The sequence below is a fragment of the Leptinotarsa decemlineata genome, unplaced genomic scaffold (genome assembly GCF_025532065.1).
Source record: "Leptinotarsa decemlineata unplaced genomic scaffold, Ldec_3_MD MMD2_tig00026330_RagTag_RagTag, whole genome shotgun sequence".
Lineage (NCBI taxonomy): Eukaryota > Metazoa > Arthropoda > Insecta > Coleoptera > Chrysomelidae > Leptinotarsa > Leptinotarsa decemlineata.
Window position 1 is genome coordinate 1,472,853 of NW_027412690.1, and position 19,380 is coordinate 1,492,232.

The 19,380-nt window shown below is 35.6% G+C and overlaps 1 protein-coding gene, 1 long non-coding RNA gene and 1 other non-coding gene across 3 annotated transcripts in view; all 3 read left to right on the forward strand.

Moving 5' to 3' along the window:
- Positions 1 to 589: 589 nt before the first annotated feature.
- Positions 590 to 1,283, forward strand: ND-B16.6 (NADH dehydrogenase (ubiquinone) B16.6 subunit). The gene is made up of 2 exons (XM_023165788.2): positions 590 to 777; positions 852 to 1,283. The coding sequence occupies exons 1-2, from the start codon at positions 678 to 680 to the stop codon at positions 1,208 to 1,210; spliced, it is 459 nt and encodes a 152-aa protein (XP_023021556.1). The 5' UTR covers positions 590 to 677; the 3' UTR covers positions 1,211 to 1,283.
- Positions 1,284 to 2,207: 924 nt separating this feature from the next.
- Positions 2,208 to 2,314, forward strand: LOC111509931 (U6 spliceosomal RNA). Its single transcript, XR_002722703.1, has one exon. It is a non-coding gene; the product is annotated as a U6 spliceosomal RNA (small nuclear RNA).
- Positions 2,315 to 2,980: 666 nt separating this feature from the next.
- The window catches only part of LOC141485697 (uncharacterized), an 82,196-nt gene continuing 65,796 nt past the window's right edge, over positions 2,981 to 19,380 (forward strand). Inside the window, exon 1 of the long non-coding RNA XR_012467355.1 lies at positions 2,981 to 3,295. This is a non-coding gene — a long non-coding RNA (uncharacterized lncRNA). The remainder of the gene's footprint in view (positions 3,296 to 19,380) is intronic.

Here is a 19,380-nt window from a genome sequence, read left to right on the forward strand (position 1 = left end):
ATTCTATAAAAATAAACCAATATCATGTCAATATGATTATTTTGTTATTATTTACAATCAGTAAATTTTTTACAGATTTCTGTATTTCATCTCCGATTCATAGGTGTTAGTTCACGAAAATGCTAAAAGTGATAGGGTGGCGCAAGTGTAGATAAAGGATCAATCACTTGTCTGTCATCAACGTAGTCAAGAGAGGATTTAGTTAGTCTGTTATATTTACTATATGTATAAAAAATAGTATTCTAGTGGACTAGCGATAATGATATTTTAGGGTCCTTTTTTATGACATTGCGAATCAAATGTCACTGTCAAGTGTCCAAATTTTCTTGTCATATCAGTATGTGTCTTTGTCAGTTTTTTAGATGTGTTAATTTCATCCGAGAAGGAAGCGCCCAGGAAAAAAATGAAGCGATGTTATTTCGAAGAAAAAATTAAGAACCCCAATTTTTCAGCCTACTGTGGATGGGTTTGTTCTGGCACACTTAAATGTGATTAAACTTGATTTTTATAAATTACTTTCCCTACCAATTGGCTGGATGGCCTTTGTTACTGAGGCCAATAATTGAATATTAAGAAGAAGTGAGATTTTGTCCTTGTCTTATGTATGTAATCATCTGAATCAATTCAAGAAAAGCGAACCAGAAGTCAACAAAAAAAAGACTTTTTCAATAAATAAAATGGCTGCAGCGGGGGCCAAATTCCGACAGGAAATGCCTCCTCCTGGGGGTTACGAAAAATTTGTCTATGAAAGAGTGCCAGCCAGAACAATTTTTGGAGGTGGGTATTCATCTACATAGGTAAAACAACTTCCTAAAGTTATGTAATATGAAATTAACCTCAATGTCTTTCAGGCAAGGCAATTATCGGAGGCTACCTGGTCATGACAGCAGGAGCCGCCTATCTATATGCTCTCAATTACAAAGCAGTAAAAAACCGAGAACTAGAAATGCGTTGCGCTAGCTTAGCGATATACCCAATGCTACTAGCAGAAAGAGACCGAGAATACTTGAAACAGCTTCGTAGAAACAGGGATGAAGAGACCAAACTGATGGCAAATGTCGAAGGATGGAAAACAGGGACGTGGTATGGAGAGCCTATTTTCCACACGAACAAACCAGATACTTTAGTGAACCCAAGGTTCCAAGATTACTATGTTCATGCTTCTTTTAAAGATTTCAAGAAGAGGGGACATATAGGTCTTCTTTCTTAGAGTACAGACTCTTTTTAAGTATGCTTGTTGAGTAGTATGAATTTGTTTTTGAAAATAAATTTATCTTGGAAAATGTTGATGCTAATTGAACACTTACCTGAAGAAGTAAGCAAAATATTCATTCGTAACATCTGAAAAATGATTTATATACCAGTTTCAAGATAGTTCTGGGAAATTGGATCACTAACTACATTTCATTTGCCAACTTTGATTCTCTCATGGGTTGGAAATATATATATTAATAATGTTAAAAATAGTTTCGATTCATTTTTCAAGTCTTCAATGCATAGGTAGTTATTGCTTTTCATTTCGAGATTGATACATTCATCTCAATAGATGTAATCACCTTGAAAAGAAGTGTTCCTTCAATGCTCAAATTAAAATATTACTGAAATTGCTTCAATCCACTTATAGATATAAACATGATCCTTCATGTACAAGTTATTTGTTTTGGTCTTAACAAAACAACATAAATTCTTATGACTTAGAGTAGTCTGAGTCAACTCACAAATGAATTTTTTTCTGAGTTCTGGCTAATTTTGACATGAAATTGTAAATGGCAAACAATAATTTACTCTTGCCTCAGTATTGAGAGGTTTCAAGTTCCAATTTGAAACGGGATGTTCAAATTCCCATATAGATGCTATTTTTTTTTATTTTATACCCTTTTATTTACTTCCAAATTTGAAATTAAGGCGTCCTTTTTTTTATTCTCCATCCCCGTCACAATATCTGTGATGCTGTTTCTACTTACAGGCAGATGTCGCCACAAGCATGTATATTGATGGTTTCTCAATTACTTATAAAATAAAATATTTTTTTTTTCGTGATTTATTGAAGGAAACTGTTGAAAAAATAATTTAGAAAATATCAAGAGAATGTTATCAAATTTATTAAAATATTAAGCAATGCTTTCATAAATGATTAAATTTTTACATCTCGCCGACACTAACTTAGTCATTTTGAGTATATATACACATTTCCAAGCTTCTCTAATGTACTCGCTTCGGCGGTACATATACTAAAATTGGAACGATACAGAGAAGATTAGCATGGCCCCTGCGCAAGGATGACACGCAAAATCGTGAAGCGTTCCACATTTTTTTGTAGTTTTGATTGATAGTTTGGTTATTTTTTTGAGAAACAATCTTTATCGATATACTTTATTAGTATGATTCAGTTTGCTTCTGATAATAGTTAATTTTCAAAATACATATAAAACTTTGGGTGAATCGTCGTTCAAAGATGAAAACTCTATTTTCACCTGAAATATGTATTCAGTTTGAGAATAAGGAAGAAATGTAATAAATAAATAGGATGATACAAAACAAGGTTTGGACCGTTCACAGGCCAACTAATATTTTTCAAAAATTCACTTTTATATATTTCTCATATAGAATATAAAGAGACGAAACAACATTTTCGTTGCGATGAAAATGATTAGAAAGGAATACACAAAATCGAACATTTTAATATATTATGTCAAATTCAATTTTCCAAAAGTAGGGTTGATTTGTACTATATGTAATGAATACACGCGAACTATTATCTACTTTATTACCTCAAAAAAACAGAATCAATAAAAAATAAACTCAGTAGGTGCCCTCGTTCACTCTGTACCAAGTTGAATTCCATGGGGTTTGCTATTTATCTATGAAATTGCTAACCTACTTTCGTTTTCTTTCTCGATATTTAATATACTTTTAGATACCATACCATCAAATATTAAATCTTCCTCATTCAATAGAATTATTATTAGATCTCCTCACGTTGAAGGGCGGAAGATTCTCAAAATAATTGTCAAGCCTTTGATACGTATTACTTTTATAGACGGGTATTTGACTTGTAAAACAACTCCCGACTTCCCGGCAAACAATTGACAGGACGGCCTTGGAATGTCACTGGTAAAGTAATCGAATGAAAATCAACATAACCTCCCAAAAAGTACCAGTGTTGTTGAAATTGAAGAAATTTTTTGTCCATGTTTTTTAATGAATATCAGTTAATTTACCTAACTATAAGTGTCTCATGTGTAGTGTAGTGACATTTTTTATAAATAACATCAGAACAACAGATACGCATCAGGTTAGTAGGTGTGAATGATGCTTCTCAGTGACATACCTACCTTTTGAATTAAATTCTTCATGTATGTGTGAATGTTTTTTGTAATAGTGGGATATACAGTATTAGTGGTGTTACCATCGTAAACATTTTTGAGAAGGTTGAACACTTCATCAATGAAAAGGTTATCTGCAGACAGGGCCGTAGCGAAAAGAAATACCAGGGGGGGAGGGCATCCAAATTTTCTAGGCCTAGGTATTAGTTACTACTCTAATATATTGATTTTTTTACCTAGCTATCCAAAGATTGGCTGAATGCTTATGTCCCTTAGGGTATGCACAAACAAAAATAAATTTTGGTAATTATAAAAATAATAATGGGAATTATTCTACTTTGGACCAAGGTCTTTGGTTTTCCACCATATCCACCATGTATAGGAATATTCAATACAAATGAAAGGAAACAACACTTGAATAATATTGTGCTTATTGTTTTCTACTATTGTTTTTTCTATTTTCACGACCCGAAATTTCACAACTTTTCCAAGTCGAAAAAAGAGCGAAAAATTGGGAATTTTGTGAAATTGTCATTTCAAAATTTGTGGACTGTTCAGGACTGTTCTCTTACTTGGGAGAAATTAAACTTTTTTGAAGTTTTCGAACAACTCAGAATCTCAAAGTATGGGATCTCCAAAAAGTTATGCATGTTAGGAAATCCCAACCTTCTCCCGGTTCTTTCCCTTTTCTTATCACCTCTCCCTTTCTTTTCTCTCATTTTTATTTTTTACTATTATTATTACATTTTTATTACATTTTTTTACTATTATTTTTTTCTATCTTCACGGCCCAAAAATTCCCAACTTTTTCCCAAGTCAAAAAAGCAGGGGGGAAGCTCTCCCCCATCCCCCCCATGGCGACGGCCCTGTCTGCAGATAACTATGTCATAATAATATGGAAACGAATATATTAAATCAGAAAATATATGTTTCAGCTATGTTAAATACACTAATTCTTAAGTAGAAATTGTTTCAGTAGCTAAAATGAAATTTTGAAATTTAGGTAAAAGTGCTGCGTTTTCTGATCATGAGTTTACCGGTTTTCCTAAAATATGTAACTAAGTACTGAATTACTTTGGAAAATATGACCTTTTTAAAATATCATTTGCCTCCAGAATATGAAAGAATATTTTCTGAGGATTTAATTTCATACACACAAAAAGAAACTTCATAGAAACAAAATTATGTTAATACAGATGATATGTCATAGATTAATTTTGTAAAGGTTGACTTTCTGATTTTTTTGTTATTGTTGTATTTTTCCCTTTATATTTATTGGCTTGAAAAATTTCTTTGAAGTGAGAGTAAAAAAAGTTAAAGTGAAGAAGTAAAAAAATAGAAGTAAAAAAAAAACAATTCAGATTAGAAGATCTCGGCGGCTCACTCACGTTTGTGGATAATTTCGGCCCAAATATTTTCTACGTTTCATTTGAATATGGCGACACCCATAATTTTGTTGTCGGGTGCACTCTAAAGATTGTGCAAGACATTTAAAAAATCGCTCATGAAAAGGTGGTGTTTATGTAAATTCTCAAAGCAGCAATTTTGAACAATTGTTTTCACAAACCATTAGGGTAAATATAACCTTGATGACTGTGCTTCACTTGTTTTTCTATTTGAAAATTTAAAAGTAAAAAAAACATAAGAAAAAAATACCCAAGTTGAACTATTATACAATGTGTGAAAGCTATTTTCCGGGTTTTTTGTCTGTGGTCTACAGGTTTTCATGCCTGATGTTTCGTCTACTACTGCGGTAGACGAAACATCAGTTGTTGTTCCCAATGCAGAAACTAGAATCCCCCCATGCAGTTGAACAGTTCACAGTTTCAGTGAATGATGCGTTTCGAGCGGCCACCTCCAGGGAAGAGTGTCCGCTGAAGAGCTATAATGAGTTTCCGCCTCGTATCAAAGCCTTGATACGAGAGAGAAATCACTTGAGAAGGCTTTATCAACGAACCCTTTTCCTGGAGACAAAATTGTGGCAAACAGGATGGCCAACCAAGTCAAGCAGGCCATCATTGATCATCGAAACGAAAGGTGGACAGAGCTTTTGGAATCCTTCGAACCTGGGGATGAAGAAGACTGCTCTCTCACCCATTCACGGAGAGCGTGGAGTGTGCTTCTCCCCCGCAGATAAAGCGTTAGCCTTTGCCGACACGATGGAACGTCAGTTTCAGCTTAACGTTGACGACGATGACGACATCGACCGCGATATGTTGTTGGAAGACCGGGTTCACCGTATCCTCAGGGAAAATGACGATGGTAACATCCGTCCGGCTTCTGTGGAGGAGCTGAAGGGATATATCAGGGCCGCAAAGGCCAAGAAAGCTCGGAGGGTCGATTCAATAACCAATAAGTTATTGAAGAGGCTCCCGGAAAATTGCGTCGAGAACCTACTGTTCATTATAAACAGTTCGTTGGCCCTCAGACACTTCCCCAGAAGGTGGAAGCATGCAATCGTCGTCATGATCCCAAAACAGGGTCAGAACCCGCTGTTCCCACAGAACTATCGCCCGATCAGTCTACTCTCGTCGGCGGCTAAGCTGGCTGAAAGAGGTGTTCCCCAAAGACTGAACGAAGAAGTTGAAGACCGAAATGTTCTGCCTGATGAACAATTTGGCATCAGGAGAGAACACTTCACTGAGTTACAGGGTCTAAGGCTGGTCGAAAACACCATCCAAGAGCTGAATAACAAGAAAGTGTATATTGTACTATTAGGCATCTCGAAGAACTTCGACCGTGTTTGGCACGAAGGCCTTCTACACAAATTGAACGCGTTCGACCTGCCTCGGGGCCTGATCCGGTGGATTGGGTCTTTCCTGAAAGGCAGAACTTTTCAGGTTGGAGTAGAGGGCTCTCTGTCTGATAACAGACAGAGAGCTCGGGAGCTGGGCGTCGTCTACATGCAACGTGCATTGGACGACTTCGAGCGTTGGTACCTCGATTGGAAGATCCGAGTGAACCCGGACAAGACTCAGGCGATAACCATGGGAAGATTGTTATCTTCTCCGGCCAGAAAAGTGAGAATCTCGGGAAGGGAGATTGACTGGCAAGCGCGGGTAAAGTACTCGGCCTCCTAATGGACCGTAGGCTCACTTGGAACCCGCACATTATGTACGTCAAATCAAGGATCGACAGTCGGATTGCAAGTCTGTACCCTCTGATTAACAGAAAATCAAAAATGAGTTTGAAAAACAAGATTACCATCTACAACACGACGTTCAAGCCTGTCATCATGTATGCTTCAGGCGTCGAAATATAATATCTCCATTCTGGAGGTATTGCAAAATAAGATAATGAGGATGATTGTGAATGCTCCTTGGTTCGTGCGCAATGAAGCCATCCGCAGAGATTTACAGCTGCCTTCCATTCGGCAGTCCATTCATTCGAGGAATCGGCGAGTTTTTGAAGGTGCGGAAAATCACGAAAATCCGTTATCGATTCTCTAATGCCACCATGTTTCTGTTATAAAACCATAATTTCTTTTTTTTCTATGAGAATAAAGACTGATATGATTTAGTTTTATTGTAGCCAAGATTCCATTAAATGCCTTGTTAACTAGTTTGTCTGAAATTATTAATATTTTTTAGAATTAGACATATATTCCTTATGGGGTAAGGTGAAGTGGGGTAACAGTGTAGTAAATATATAATAATTTATAAAAAGATATTATCAAAAAATGTGATTGAACAAATAATATTGCTTTTATTATTTCTGTGAACTTCATGTACCTTAAGGTTTTTGTTGTAGGAATAACAACTTCTTAAACATAATGTCCTGGATTTTATAGGGTTTTTTTTCAAACAGGGTTCATACTACACACTTCCCCAGACTTTTGGGGCAAGTGTGTAACTGGTTTGTATCTCAAATAGTTATACAGTTAAAATTATGTGGGGCAAGTGTTTAAAACTACTTAATACACTGAATAACACAATAGACAAATGATTCCGATCGTACAACAAAATGGTACATAAAAAATTATTTTACTGTGTAAGTGTCGAAATGAAAAAAGTCGTATTTTAGCAAAACTTCGTTTTATCCATCTTTAGAATGAAGATTTAACTTCGTCTGACAGAAATTAACTAAGAACTATTCTACGTTATATGAAGAAAAGTCTATTTTAAATTTTATTAAACCTCGTCAACCAAAGTAGGGTGATGGTAGTGAAAAAATGATGTCCTCTTTTGCAATAAATGCACATTCTTCAGGGTATTTCCATATAAAAGTTGAAGAAGACATAGGATCTAAAGTAGGAACTTTTTTGGTAAACTTTATTTCAAAATCATTATATTCGCTATCAGCAGTACATAGTACCTTTTGGACTTTTTTCCTGAGAGGCATACTAACACCCAATCATTTTCTGTTATTGCATCCAAAGGCTTACTAATTTCATTCATAGAAGCTTCTAGTGCTTCTTCTTCTCTCATCTCTTCTTCTATGTCATCGTCACTATCAAGTATCATTTCTTCCTCTTGTTCCTTTTCTTCTGGTTCAAAATTTTGGTGAACTCTGCTTGAAATCCTTTGTTTTTATTTTTTTTGGTATCTGCTCCAGACGCTACTCTCGTCTTCTTTACCATTTCGGGCGGATTATATTGTTTGACAGTAGATAGAAGTAATTCTTCAAATATGCACTTTGTTTCTGATGGCACGTCATTCTTATTGGAAGTACCAGCAACGCTCGCTACAACATCATTTGTTGGTAATTTGCTATTGGTTCTTTGATGCTCTTCCCATCTCTTGTATGATAATGGATCATATTTCTCCTTGGACACGACTTCGGAATTATAAGGAACAATGCCTGCTTTTTAAAAACCGTTCATAATGATTTCGGGATCTGTTTCTTTCCATATTTGACCAACTAATGAGCTGAAGCGTTTCTTAGGTATTTTTCTTCCTTTGTTATGTCTCTGCCAGTCTACTAAAGCACTGTCCCTTTTGGATTTCAATGACTTAAAAACGGATAAATCGAGTGGCTGCAGAAGATGAGACGAATGAGGGGGTTGTTTCAATATAATTATTATATTATTATCTTGAGCTATTTTAATTAATCTTTCGTCAATATGTGATGTGTGACCATCATATATTAATAAAATCGGACGCTCAGGTCCGAAAATATCCAGTAAATGCTTTTCGAAGTACCTCAGAAAAATATTTGCCTCCATCCAGCCGTTAGCTGTCGTTGCATAGGTGGTTCCAGGAAATTCTTCTGATGGTGGTGCCACCCATTCGTCCCACATATTCTTTGCTTTAAAAACAATCAGGGGTGGAGCTTTGAACCCATCAGCACTAACTGCCATCAACACAGTTGTGTTTTCTCTTCCTGTACCTGCGGTGGTTCGTGAGGAAGCTGCCCCTCGTTTTCCCACTATTTTTGTTTTGGACGGATCCAGGCAAAAATTGGTTTCATCTAAATTCCATATTTGTCTTGGTTTATCATGTAAATTGAGCGCATCCAACTGCTTTTACAAAATATCAAAATAATCATTTATTATAAATGGATCTAAACACTTCTTTCTGGCAAATTCCACAGATTGTGGTTTTTTAATTGATAAGTTGTGACGCTTGGAAAATCCAAGAGATACCAGTCCTCTCCTGGCCGCCCCATTTTTAAATGGCGTCTTGAAATTGTTTTTAATGACAAACTTCTCAACAATATTAAAAATATCTTTCCGCGTTAATCCTCACCCCCATTTTTCCATTGTTATTAAGCACTCTGCAAGTTTCGCTTCTTCATCATAAGGAATTGCTGTTCCTCTTCCCATAGATGAACTTTTGACACCTCTTAGTCCCCTTCGGTGGTAACTGAGAGTCATTTGTGTTATGTTATATTTCTTGTGGGCCGCATACTGTGTTGTTACACCTTTTGAAATTTCGACTAATGCCCTTTTTAGAGTGTCGTCAGTATACGTACTTCTCTTGGTTGTTTTGCGAATATACTTTCTAACCATTCTTGCCTAGAAATAAAAATTAGGATTGATAAATTTCCCTTTTTGGGTTAGGGGTAAGTGTGTAGTATACTACGCACTTTCCTCTGAAAATTAGAACACACTTGCCCCGTTATGGTTTTTTAACGAGGCAACTGTTTAGTAAATGTCATTTTTATGTAAACCTGACTTTATGAAAAAAATAATGTATAAAATATAATTATTATTACCTTCACTACTCACTACACCTCTTACAAAAGCTAAAAATCAAGTCTCTAGGATGATGACTGTCGATATTTGATGCTCGTCAAATTGTACTCAGTGCCACAATGTGCCGATGAATGTTGAACAGGTGGTCAGTTAGCTGATATAGAAAACTACAACAGTTTGGTAATTTAGATAGAAGACACATTATCATTCAACTGGATTCGGGTAGATGTCACGTCTAACTTTTGAACTGTGACCCGTCTACACTCTTACCCCTGTTACACACTTACCCCACTTCACCTTATGTGAAACCCCACCTGAGTACTTATGTTATTTTTTTCCACCTAGGTAACGCCAGGTTAATTGGATTACCTGACCTTGTTTGTGTACAACTAAGGACGGGTAGCCAGATTTTATTAATGTTCATTGCCTCTTCTTTTCTATTGAAAATATACCTGTGTTTCTGAATTTCTATTGCCTCTCTATCTGTTTAAAAATCTATATACAATTGGATAGTAATTTCGAGTTTTATCGAGTATAACTGTATCTTCGAATGTGAGTGCCTTCTTTGTCAAGATCATGTTCGGCTACAGCTGATTTGTCCGAGGCGACAATTTCTCTTGTGTTCTTGTGTGTGTTGAGAGAACTTTGTCTTCCAATTTGTATCTGATAATAACTTATCTTCATGATCTTCATATCTTTGTGGAGAATTTTTTCTGAGCTGAATTGCTTTCTTCTTTCCTTAGTAACTTTGCCCACACTTTTTGTATGAAGATGGAGAAGTAATAAGTCAAAAGACATTTTTATTTTATGTTTCTTGTTAAACCCTCGAATGTCTCTAAAATTGAGAATTTGACCCGACTATAGCTTCTATAGCTTCTCACCGGGGAAATTAGGTTCAATCAGTGCAGCAATCAATTTTCTTACGGAAATTCCAGCGAGCATTCAGCAATAAGAGAGTGTCGATATTTGCGAAGTTCTGCCGTTCTGTGTGTATAAGTGCTTTGTCTTGTTCGGCGCAAGACCTAATTCGATCTAATCCTTCGTCTTCAAATTTAGTTTCTTCAACTTTATGTGCCCACTTCGGCAAATATTGCTACCAACTTCGAACTGCAGTTAATTACTATCAGGTGCAGAAATTCTCTATCTGGAAGTGGGTAACTTTTCCCAATTATTCAACGAATAAAACATAATGGCAAAGTTCCTTTCCGAATCAGATGGCTCCATCGGGACTACTGATCTTTGAAATGAGTTGAAGAAATAAAATATTTTTTCTCTGCATCACATTTTTGGATATATCTTTTTTGAAGAATTGTACTATCACGTCAATCTACAGATATGGAAATTTTAGTATAGAAAATGGATTTTGAAAAAAAAGTTGGCTTTTAGGCTATGTTGTTAAAAAATTATCTTAGAATTTTCATATCAACAATTGATCTTTTTTGTGGGAGTTTTCAGCAGATAAATTGGCTTTTCCATTTTAACATTTATGTTTTGATCTCCAGAGTAAGAAATCATTTTCAGGTAGCTGCTGCTATGGCGTTAATAATTGAAACGGTTGAAAAGTGAGAAATGTAGTATTTATTTTAATCATTCAGTGTTGTATGATTTGATATAACATTTCTTAAAATACTTATCATAGGTGTATGTACGAGTATACAGTGCATTTCTTTAATGTCCCCCCTTTTATTTTTTGAACGGGTCAACTCAAAAAATTTAAATTTGAGATAATGAAATTGATGCCTGAATACTTTATCTTTAAGTTAAATTGACAGATGAAACTTTCAAGATGGCAACTGGGCGCCATCTGGGAAAAAAAAGTTGAATGGAAAGGGGGGTCTAGTGACACATCATTTTGAAACTCCTGACAAATACTTCACAACCCTAGAATATCAAGTCAATATCTTCACCTTCTACAAAATGACAGAACATTTAATAATTTCCTGAAGACAAACACATTAATATCGATATTTCTAGAAATATTCCTTTTTATCTGCCATATGGTAATTCCAACAACCCGATAAGGTTTGTTAAGTTATTTTTTGTTTATAAAAATGACAAAAAATGTCAGTATGACAGTGAACATCATTGTTCAGTTAGAATATTCTCATTTAGTTTTCGGTTTTACTAGTATAAAAGTACCACGTCAACAATCTCTAAAATTGTCAATTCTCGTCCATTGAAAGAACAAATTGAAGCGATTTTCATTTACAGTGCGACGCGTAACTTTCACGAGACCAAAAGGATTTTCAATGAACGTTTTTCGATTCGTCTTATCTGTAGAAAATATTTGAGGGAACTTGTATCCAAATTCACAACTACCGGTAGTGTACATAACAAAGAGCCCCCAGGTCATCCGTCTATTCCGGAAGAATAGCAAGTGCAAATAATTGGTGAGATGGTAGTAAATCCTGAACAGTCTACTTATTCCGTCGCGAATGTTTGTGAGGTGTCTCCTTCTACTGTGTGGATACTTTTGAAGAGGAATAAGTATCAGTACCACCATATTACTCCAGACAAGTAAAAAACTATTTGGATACTACTTTCCCCGGTCGTTGGATTGGCCGTCGAGGTCCTACAGAATGGCCAGCCCGCTCGCCGGATTTGACACCTTTGTTTTTTTTATGGGACTATTTGAAGCAAAAGGTGTACGAAACTGAACCTGCTTCAATATTGCATATACGGCAGAGAATAATAAATATTTGTAGAGATATTTACACTACACTGTGTTCGAAAATGTTCGGCGTGAAATATGAGATAGGCTGTTCATATGTCAAGAAGTTCAAGGCAACCATTTCGAGCATCTTCAGAACTGACATCAAGCTTATCACCTCATATTATGTAGTTAAACGTCAATGTATTCAGGCAATTATTAAAAGTTCCGCCATTTTGTAGTAGTTGAAGATATTGACATTATATTCTAGGGTTGTGAAGCATTTGTCAGGAGCTTCAAAAAGATGTGTCACAAGACCCCCCTTTCTATTTAATTTTTTTTCTAGATGGCGCCCAGTCGCCATCTTGAAAGTTTCATCTGTCAATTTTACTTCAAAATAAAGTATTCATGCATTAATTTCATCATCCCAAATTTCAATTTTTTGAGTTAACCAGTTCAAAAAAAAAGGGGGGACATTTAAGAAATACACCGTATGGATATATTTCACTTTTTATTTGTATCACTCTACTTTGTTTTGACACATAATCTATTGTTAAGTATGAATATGACCTGTCAAAATTAGCTGTTTTAGTATGACCCGACTTCGAACCGCACAAATATTATACGAAGAAGTTAATATTGTCACGTTTTTCCTCCCGTGGGTTGACCAATAGTTGACTACATTGAACAATACTAAAATTTAAATTTATTTCACTTTAAATACCACAAGCACTCCAACTAAAACTTCAACTATTCGAATGTCTGTCGCCTTACTAGATCGCTTCGCTCTCCGCACTGCATCTTCCACTTGACTGTCTCGATGGGCGAGTGGATGGCGCTTATATTGAGCAATCGAAGGCCCTGGAACATTCTTTGGAATTCCATCGAAGACGGTAGCATTATTTTCGCTACATCTAGAACGGCAGCGAACATCGTACATTTGCGAGCTCTTAGCTACGTCACAATTGGTTTATGGTACCAGTGGCGGCCGGCGTTATTTTCTTCAGGGCATGATTTACAACAATATAACTCTAATAAAATAACATATTTAGTAGTTTCAAATTGGTACAAAATTCGCCGATTCAGCTAGTATATTACTTATACATCAAATGAAAAGAGTTACTCGAGAGTCACTGTCAAAACAAGCAATAACTCAGAATTAATGAAAATCTGAACGATACGCCATCCGTCCAACTCTGTACTCCGGCCTACCATATCGAAATCTACAAATCAAACACGTTAATTAGATCAGTTTATAATCAAGCCGACGCGAGGTCGCAAAGCTACTGTTTCCCAGCAGGGGAAACACCCCTGTAAACGCAAACTAGGCCGAGAGACGGTCGAAATGAAATTCGAAGGACACCAGTCGGGAGCATAACAACTTCTTCATCCGACTTTTTATTAGATCAGTCTGACTGGGAGGCATTTTCCGGGAAACTTTCTAATTGAATTTTACATCATGTCCGAGATTTCCTACAAATAGTAGAGGATGGGTGTGTTGTATGGTTTTAACTTCGGCATTTCACTAATGAATTACGGATCAAATACAGGGGGAGTCTTGGGGTATGTGTCTGTATATCGTTAAGAATTTTTTGGTGAATTAGTTATTTGTTAGGGTATTCAGTGGATGTTTATGAAGGCCAGTTTTACTTGTGTCAATTTAAAATATGATTTCCGATACCGGAAGGTATCGGAAATCATATTATACTGTTTCCTAATAGTAAAAAATATTAAAAGTTGATTAAATTTGTTGAACGCTAAGAGAGTGCTTAGATAAAATTTTGTGATTTTGTTATGATTTGCCACAGCGGTTATAGGCGGGTTTATGATACTTTACCAGGTTCACCTTATTTTAACACACTTTTATTAGCTTCACCAGTATGTATGTATGTATGTTTGTTTGTTTGTTTGTAACTGTCAAGCTCGGGATTTGTATTTGACAGAATTATCGACATTATTGCTTGATCTATTCGCGGACAGATAGCGCTGTATGTATTCTCCTTGATATATCGACATTATTGCTTGCTCTATTCGCGGGTAGATGGCGCGACACGCGTGCCTGCTGTCTTATTTGTAACCCTTCTTTGCCTTGGGATTGGTAGCTGATTTTCAGGCTCTCTCTCCGGAATCGGAAAATATCAATTGTCATTTTTCTGAACAATATACGGCTGATTGATTCCAAAGTTTACATTAAATAAATATAGTTTAAAAAGACTAGAAAACACGCCTTTATAGCATACGAAACTAAAAAATGAAAAATAAATATAGTTTAAAAAACTAAAAAACACGCTTTTAAAGAATATCTAACTAAAAAGTTAAAAATATTTTTTTAAATAAGCTTAAAACAATAACGAACGAAAACAATTAGTATATTGTGAGAAAAGCGTGGCGCTTCGTGCTATATTTTTTGTATATCAAGCGCCCGTCGCTTTTTTCACAATAATACTAGTATTTTTCGTTCGTTATTGTTTTAGGCTTATTAAAAAAATATTTTTTACTTTTCAGTGCGATGTTCTTTAAAAGCGTGTTTTTTAGTTTTTAAAACTATATTTAATTTTGTTTCGCAAACCGATCGCAAACAAAAGACTTCATGAGGGTTCAGGTCGTTTCATACCTGCAGTGGTGTGCGTTTGGGTTCTTAGTCAAAAATATTGACTGAAACTAATAACTACGAATATTGTTATAATATTTCAATACAAAATATTTACATAATAATAAATATGTATGCTCATTTGAGAAGATACGCAAAAATTATGGTGTGTTATCGTCAGATAAAGCAGATGAATCTTCGTTGAATGTTATGACTAAAAGTTCTTCAAGTTTCTCAACTAAACAGTTTAATTATTACATGTTGTCTTCTTCTTCTGTAGTATGTTTAAAACATTGTCGCCATCGCAACGAAACCTTTCACTTGAGGAAAAACGAGTTCAATGGGAATAAGTTTGCAATGATAAGGCGGCAGACGAGACGAACTTTATTTGAACATACTATGGACTATAGTTTTTTTATTATCATATTTATCATCGAATAATATGTTTATTTTATCGTAGCCACTCTATTCATTAATTGGTATTCTTTCAACTTTTCTGGAGAATGATAACTTGCATTATATTATTTATATATTATTAACCATGATAATCACAGAGTCAGGTGGAATGGCGTTTAACATATGCTCAAGATATTCTTCAAACACATCATTTGAGTCTTCCTACAAATCGGCCTATAAAAGACATCTGGTTTTAAACGTTAAAACTCAATAAAAGATGAAGATACACGAAATGTGTATTTTTCATGAGTAGAAAATGATTTGAGTAATCAAACGCAAAGCGCATTTGTGAAGTTTGACCCAAAGCATAGACGGATCTTCTTCTTATTCGATTTTATGCCCTAAGTTGCTAGGGCTATCCAACCAAGAAGCAAAAAACTTATTGACAGATGTTGTAATCTTCTTCACTTTTCAATTCTTAGTGGCCTTTGCTACCATGACTAATCGGTGAAACGACGTGGATTCCCTCATATCATTGATCAGATTTAAAATTGTACAACGTTATAGGGTATTTTCTGTACTACATGTACTACATACCATAAAATATTGTAACATGTTGTATAATTCTCCTGCGGGTGACGGTTGAATTAAGGCAAAAAATTGTGGAATGGTTATTTTACGTTGAATGGAAATTCCTCTTTTTTCTCATTCAGATGATAATAAGCAGTCCGTAAATCCTATATTAGTGACACGTGATTCATTATATTTCTCCTCTAGATCCACACTCTCTCAAACGCTCATGGCTCGCTTTGATGGAAGCCAATCAGTACGAACCGCTCTATATAGTAATTATCGGCTTATCTTAACACAATGGACTCAATTAAGGTTAATTGATATTCCGTTGAGCCAGCAGAAAAGATCGCTGATTAATTCGTCGGTATCGAAATTGCCGTGGAGTTGTCCGATTTCCCAAAACACAGATCCGGCATAAGGTACATATATGTTATATAAAGGTTTGAATACTACAGTATTTACATCTGTCGTTTTCCTCGATTTTTTTTGTGAAGGTGATATAGCCTAGATTTGAAAATTGTTGAATATTGAAAAAGTCATCAACTGTAGTGATGCTATGAAAGCTTTATTACAAAGAGAGAGAGAGAGAGAGAGAGAGAAATACATACATGAACAAAGGCAGGGGCATAAATAGAGGCCGAGAGAGATTGCTGTAGATATTATTAGACAGGAAAAAACAACACACATAGAGGTTGAGGCAGATATAGGAGACAGAGACAGATGGGTGAGATGCGTAAGATGTATCTAAAACAGATAGATAATGACAAATACAGATACCTGCGCAAATATAAAAAACAAGGAATGGCAGTAAAATAAAGAGATGAAGACGTATATTGAAAACAAGGAATGACAGAAAAATAAAGAGATGGTGACGTATATTGGGAAAAGATCATGAAAAATGCAAAAACGAAAAACAGAGGCTGAACCAGAGACAGAGATAAAGTTTTTTTCTTACAACAATGCAGTCGAAAAACACAAAAAATTCTTTCCCTTCGCTTGATATTTCCAGGACCATCAACTGTGTTTAACTGTCTTGAATATCGTTCCTTACAAGTAGCCATCGATGATTCAATATCAATGCTGATGTTTCTCAAGGATCCATGTTGTCTACGAGAAATCCATTATTTTATTTTGGTGATGGCATCACACTTGTAGTAAATATCCGAAGTAAATTTCTCTATGGCAAAACCTATGTCAGAGCACACAGTTCCGATGGTTGTGGTGATTAATTCATGAGGTGTCAAATTGGATACCAATGTTCAGGAATGAACAATGGAATACGAATGGCAGTATGGCAGGTTGGTAGAAAATTGGAATTGGAACTACAAAGTTTTATACACTTTTTTCAAATCTCTGCAATATATTGCTGAAATAGAACTCCACCTTTAAGAATTCCCCAGAGACTGCTAGATTTTCTCCAGGAAGAAACCATCCACTTGATTGTTAAAATGAACATCACAAGCAACTATAATAGCCTAGAACTGCAGTCAGCAACAGGCGGACCGCGAAACACAAATCAAATCTAACTTAGTACGTATTCTATTTCAAGTTGCCTAGTTAACCTGTTTTACATACCACTGATGAGTTTCCTATCTAGCCTCTGTTATGCACACGAAACATCCATAGATTGAACTTCGTATCATTTTTTCGGAAATATGCGCGGGAGCATTCCACAGCGCATCGCGTACTTACCTTAAGTCACCGTGCTCGCTCCTGTTTTGTTTTGTTAAAACAAGCACGAGCGCGTATCGAAATCGATAGTGGGGGAGTGGGAAAGCACTGAAAGCAGACTGCCAGTCATCAGTCGCAGCACGAACAACGGAGTAACTGGACATTTGTTTTATGATTGCTGTCGTTTTCGTTCGTTTGATAAAAATTCTGTCTGTACCTACGTTGATATGGATTCTAAAATACGAAAAGTCGACAGTGAAAATGGAAGATTTTTAGCAGGATGGATTGAACAATATTGTTTTACGCTGCCTGATAGGCCTCAAGCGGTTCTAGTGTGCCTTGTATGCAATATAAGGCACACTGTTGTTATTGTTAAAAGTGGAAATTTGAAGCGATTCTATGCACACAAAATTCCACAAAAACTTTTCTCTTGGCAGTCAGGCTTGTAAAGAAAACATTCAGATATATCTTAGTTCTTACGAAAAGAGTACAAATTTAACTAATTCATAGCATGAGCGATCAAGAAAAATCCACAGCAGCAGCGTTACATGTGTGGTGGACGCTTAATAAACACCAAAAACCATTTTCAGATTCTTAGATAGTGAAGGAATGTATGTTGGCAGTAGTTACATCACTTTTTGAAGAAAAAAAGATGTTTCTGCAATTCAAAGTATTCTATTGTCAGCGAGAAGTAATACACGAAGAACTGAAGATTTAGCTGCGGACATTGAAAACACTGTTCTTGAACTTCTTCAAAAGGCACCTTGATGAACAAATGTCAATTTTCGTAAGATTATTCAAGACTATTGATGATTTTATTACAAAATATAACATCAATCATGATAAAATGGTAGCTTTCAACTGACGGGGCCCCAACAATGATTGGCAAAGAAAAAAGTGTAGTAAAGAAAATCAGGTCTGATATCGTATCAGTGCATATAATTCACCAGACAGCCCTTTATGGAAAACTTAGTGTTACACTCCAAGAAGCGATGGAGAACTTGATCAAGTTGATTAATTTTATGAGATCCCATTCCGCTCTTCAGCACCGACATTTCAAAGAGTTCCTTTCTGAATGTAAATCTGCGTTTTCTGACTTCACAACACAACAATATTCGTTGGCTGAGTAAAGGTCAAGTTATTGAACGTTTCTGGCTAATAAAAGAACAAGTATCCTCCTTCTTGCAAAACTTGGATACGCAGGGAGCCAGAAAGCACTTTGAGTTTATAAAAAACGAGCACAATATGCCGGTTGTGGCTTTTCTGAAAGATATTTTAAAATATTTGAATGCGCTTAATACAGAGTTAGAAGGAAATGAAAAGCTAATATGTGATCTGTTACAAAGTGTATCTGCTTTTCGTCGTATCTGCTTTTCGTGAAACAAGAATTTATTGATTTTCCGAAAATTCTTGAATTGAAAAAGGAGACCTCTGAAGAAGACATTGCAGAGTTTGTAAAATTTCTGGCCGATCTCAAGAACGAATTTGCTACAAGATTCCAAGACTTTGCAGAAATAGGCAAACTATCTCCGTTTCTTAAATCTCAATTTGAAATTGATGCAACTGCAAAATGGACAGATGTGGCTGCCAAGTTGTTTAATCAGTCAAAGCCATCACTTCAAATGGAGATAATTGATTTGCAAGAAAATGTGTCTTTGCAAATGTATAGAACGGTATCCACTGAGAAATTTTGGCCCAAACATGTCCCAGAAAACTATAAAAATTGTAAAAGACTAGCTATTAATTTGGCCACAATTAATCAAAATTAACAGACGCTCACATACAAGACACACTTCGAATTTGCTGTTCCTCTCGAGAACCAAACTATAAAAAACTGGCTCAAGACCATCGGTGTAGTTTGTCACATTAATAATAGGTCTTATATTTCTTTTATAATTCAGAATGTGATTTGAAACCAAAATAATATATAGCACTTTATTATTAATATTTGTTTTTTTTTCTGGACCCCGTTAAAATTTTCTCACAATATCCGGACCCCACCTCAAACTACTTGCCGACCCCTGGCCTAGAACATCGA

Bases quoted from the DNA above. Each gene is read 5' to 3' on its own strand.
- ND-B16.6 (XM_023165788.2), top strand. From the start codon at position 678: ATGGCTGCAGCGGGGGCCAAATTCCGACAGGAAATGCCTCCTCCTGGG. The intron at 778-851 runs GTGGGTATTCAT...AATGTCTTTCAG, and splicing joins AGCCAGAACAATTTTTGGAG to GCAAGGCAATTATCGGAGGC.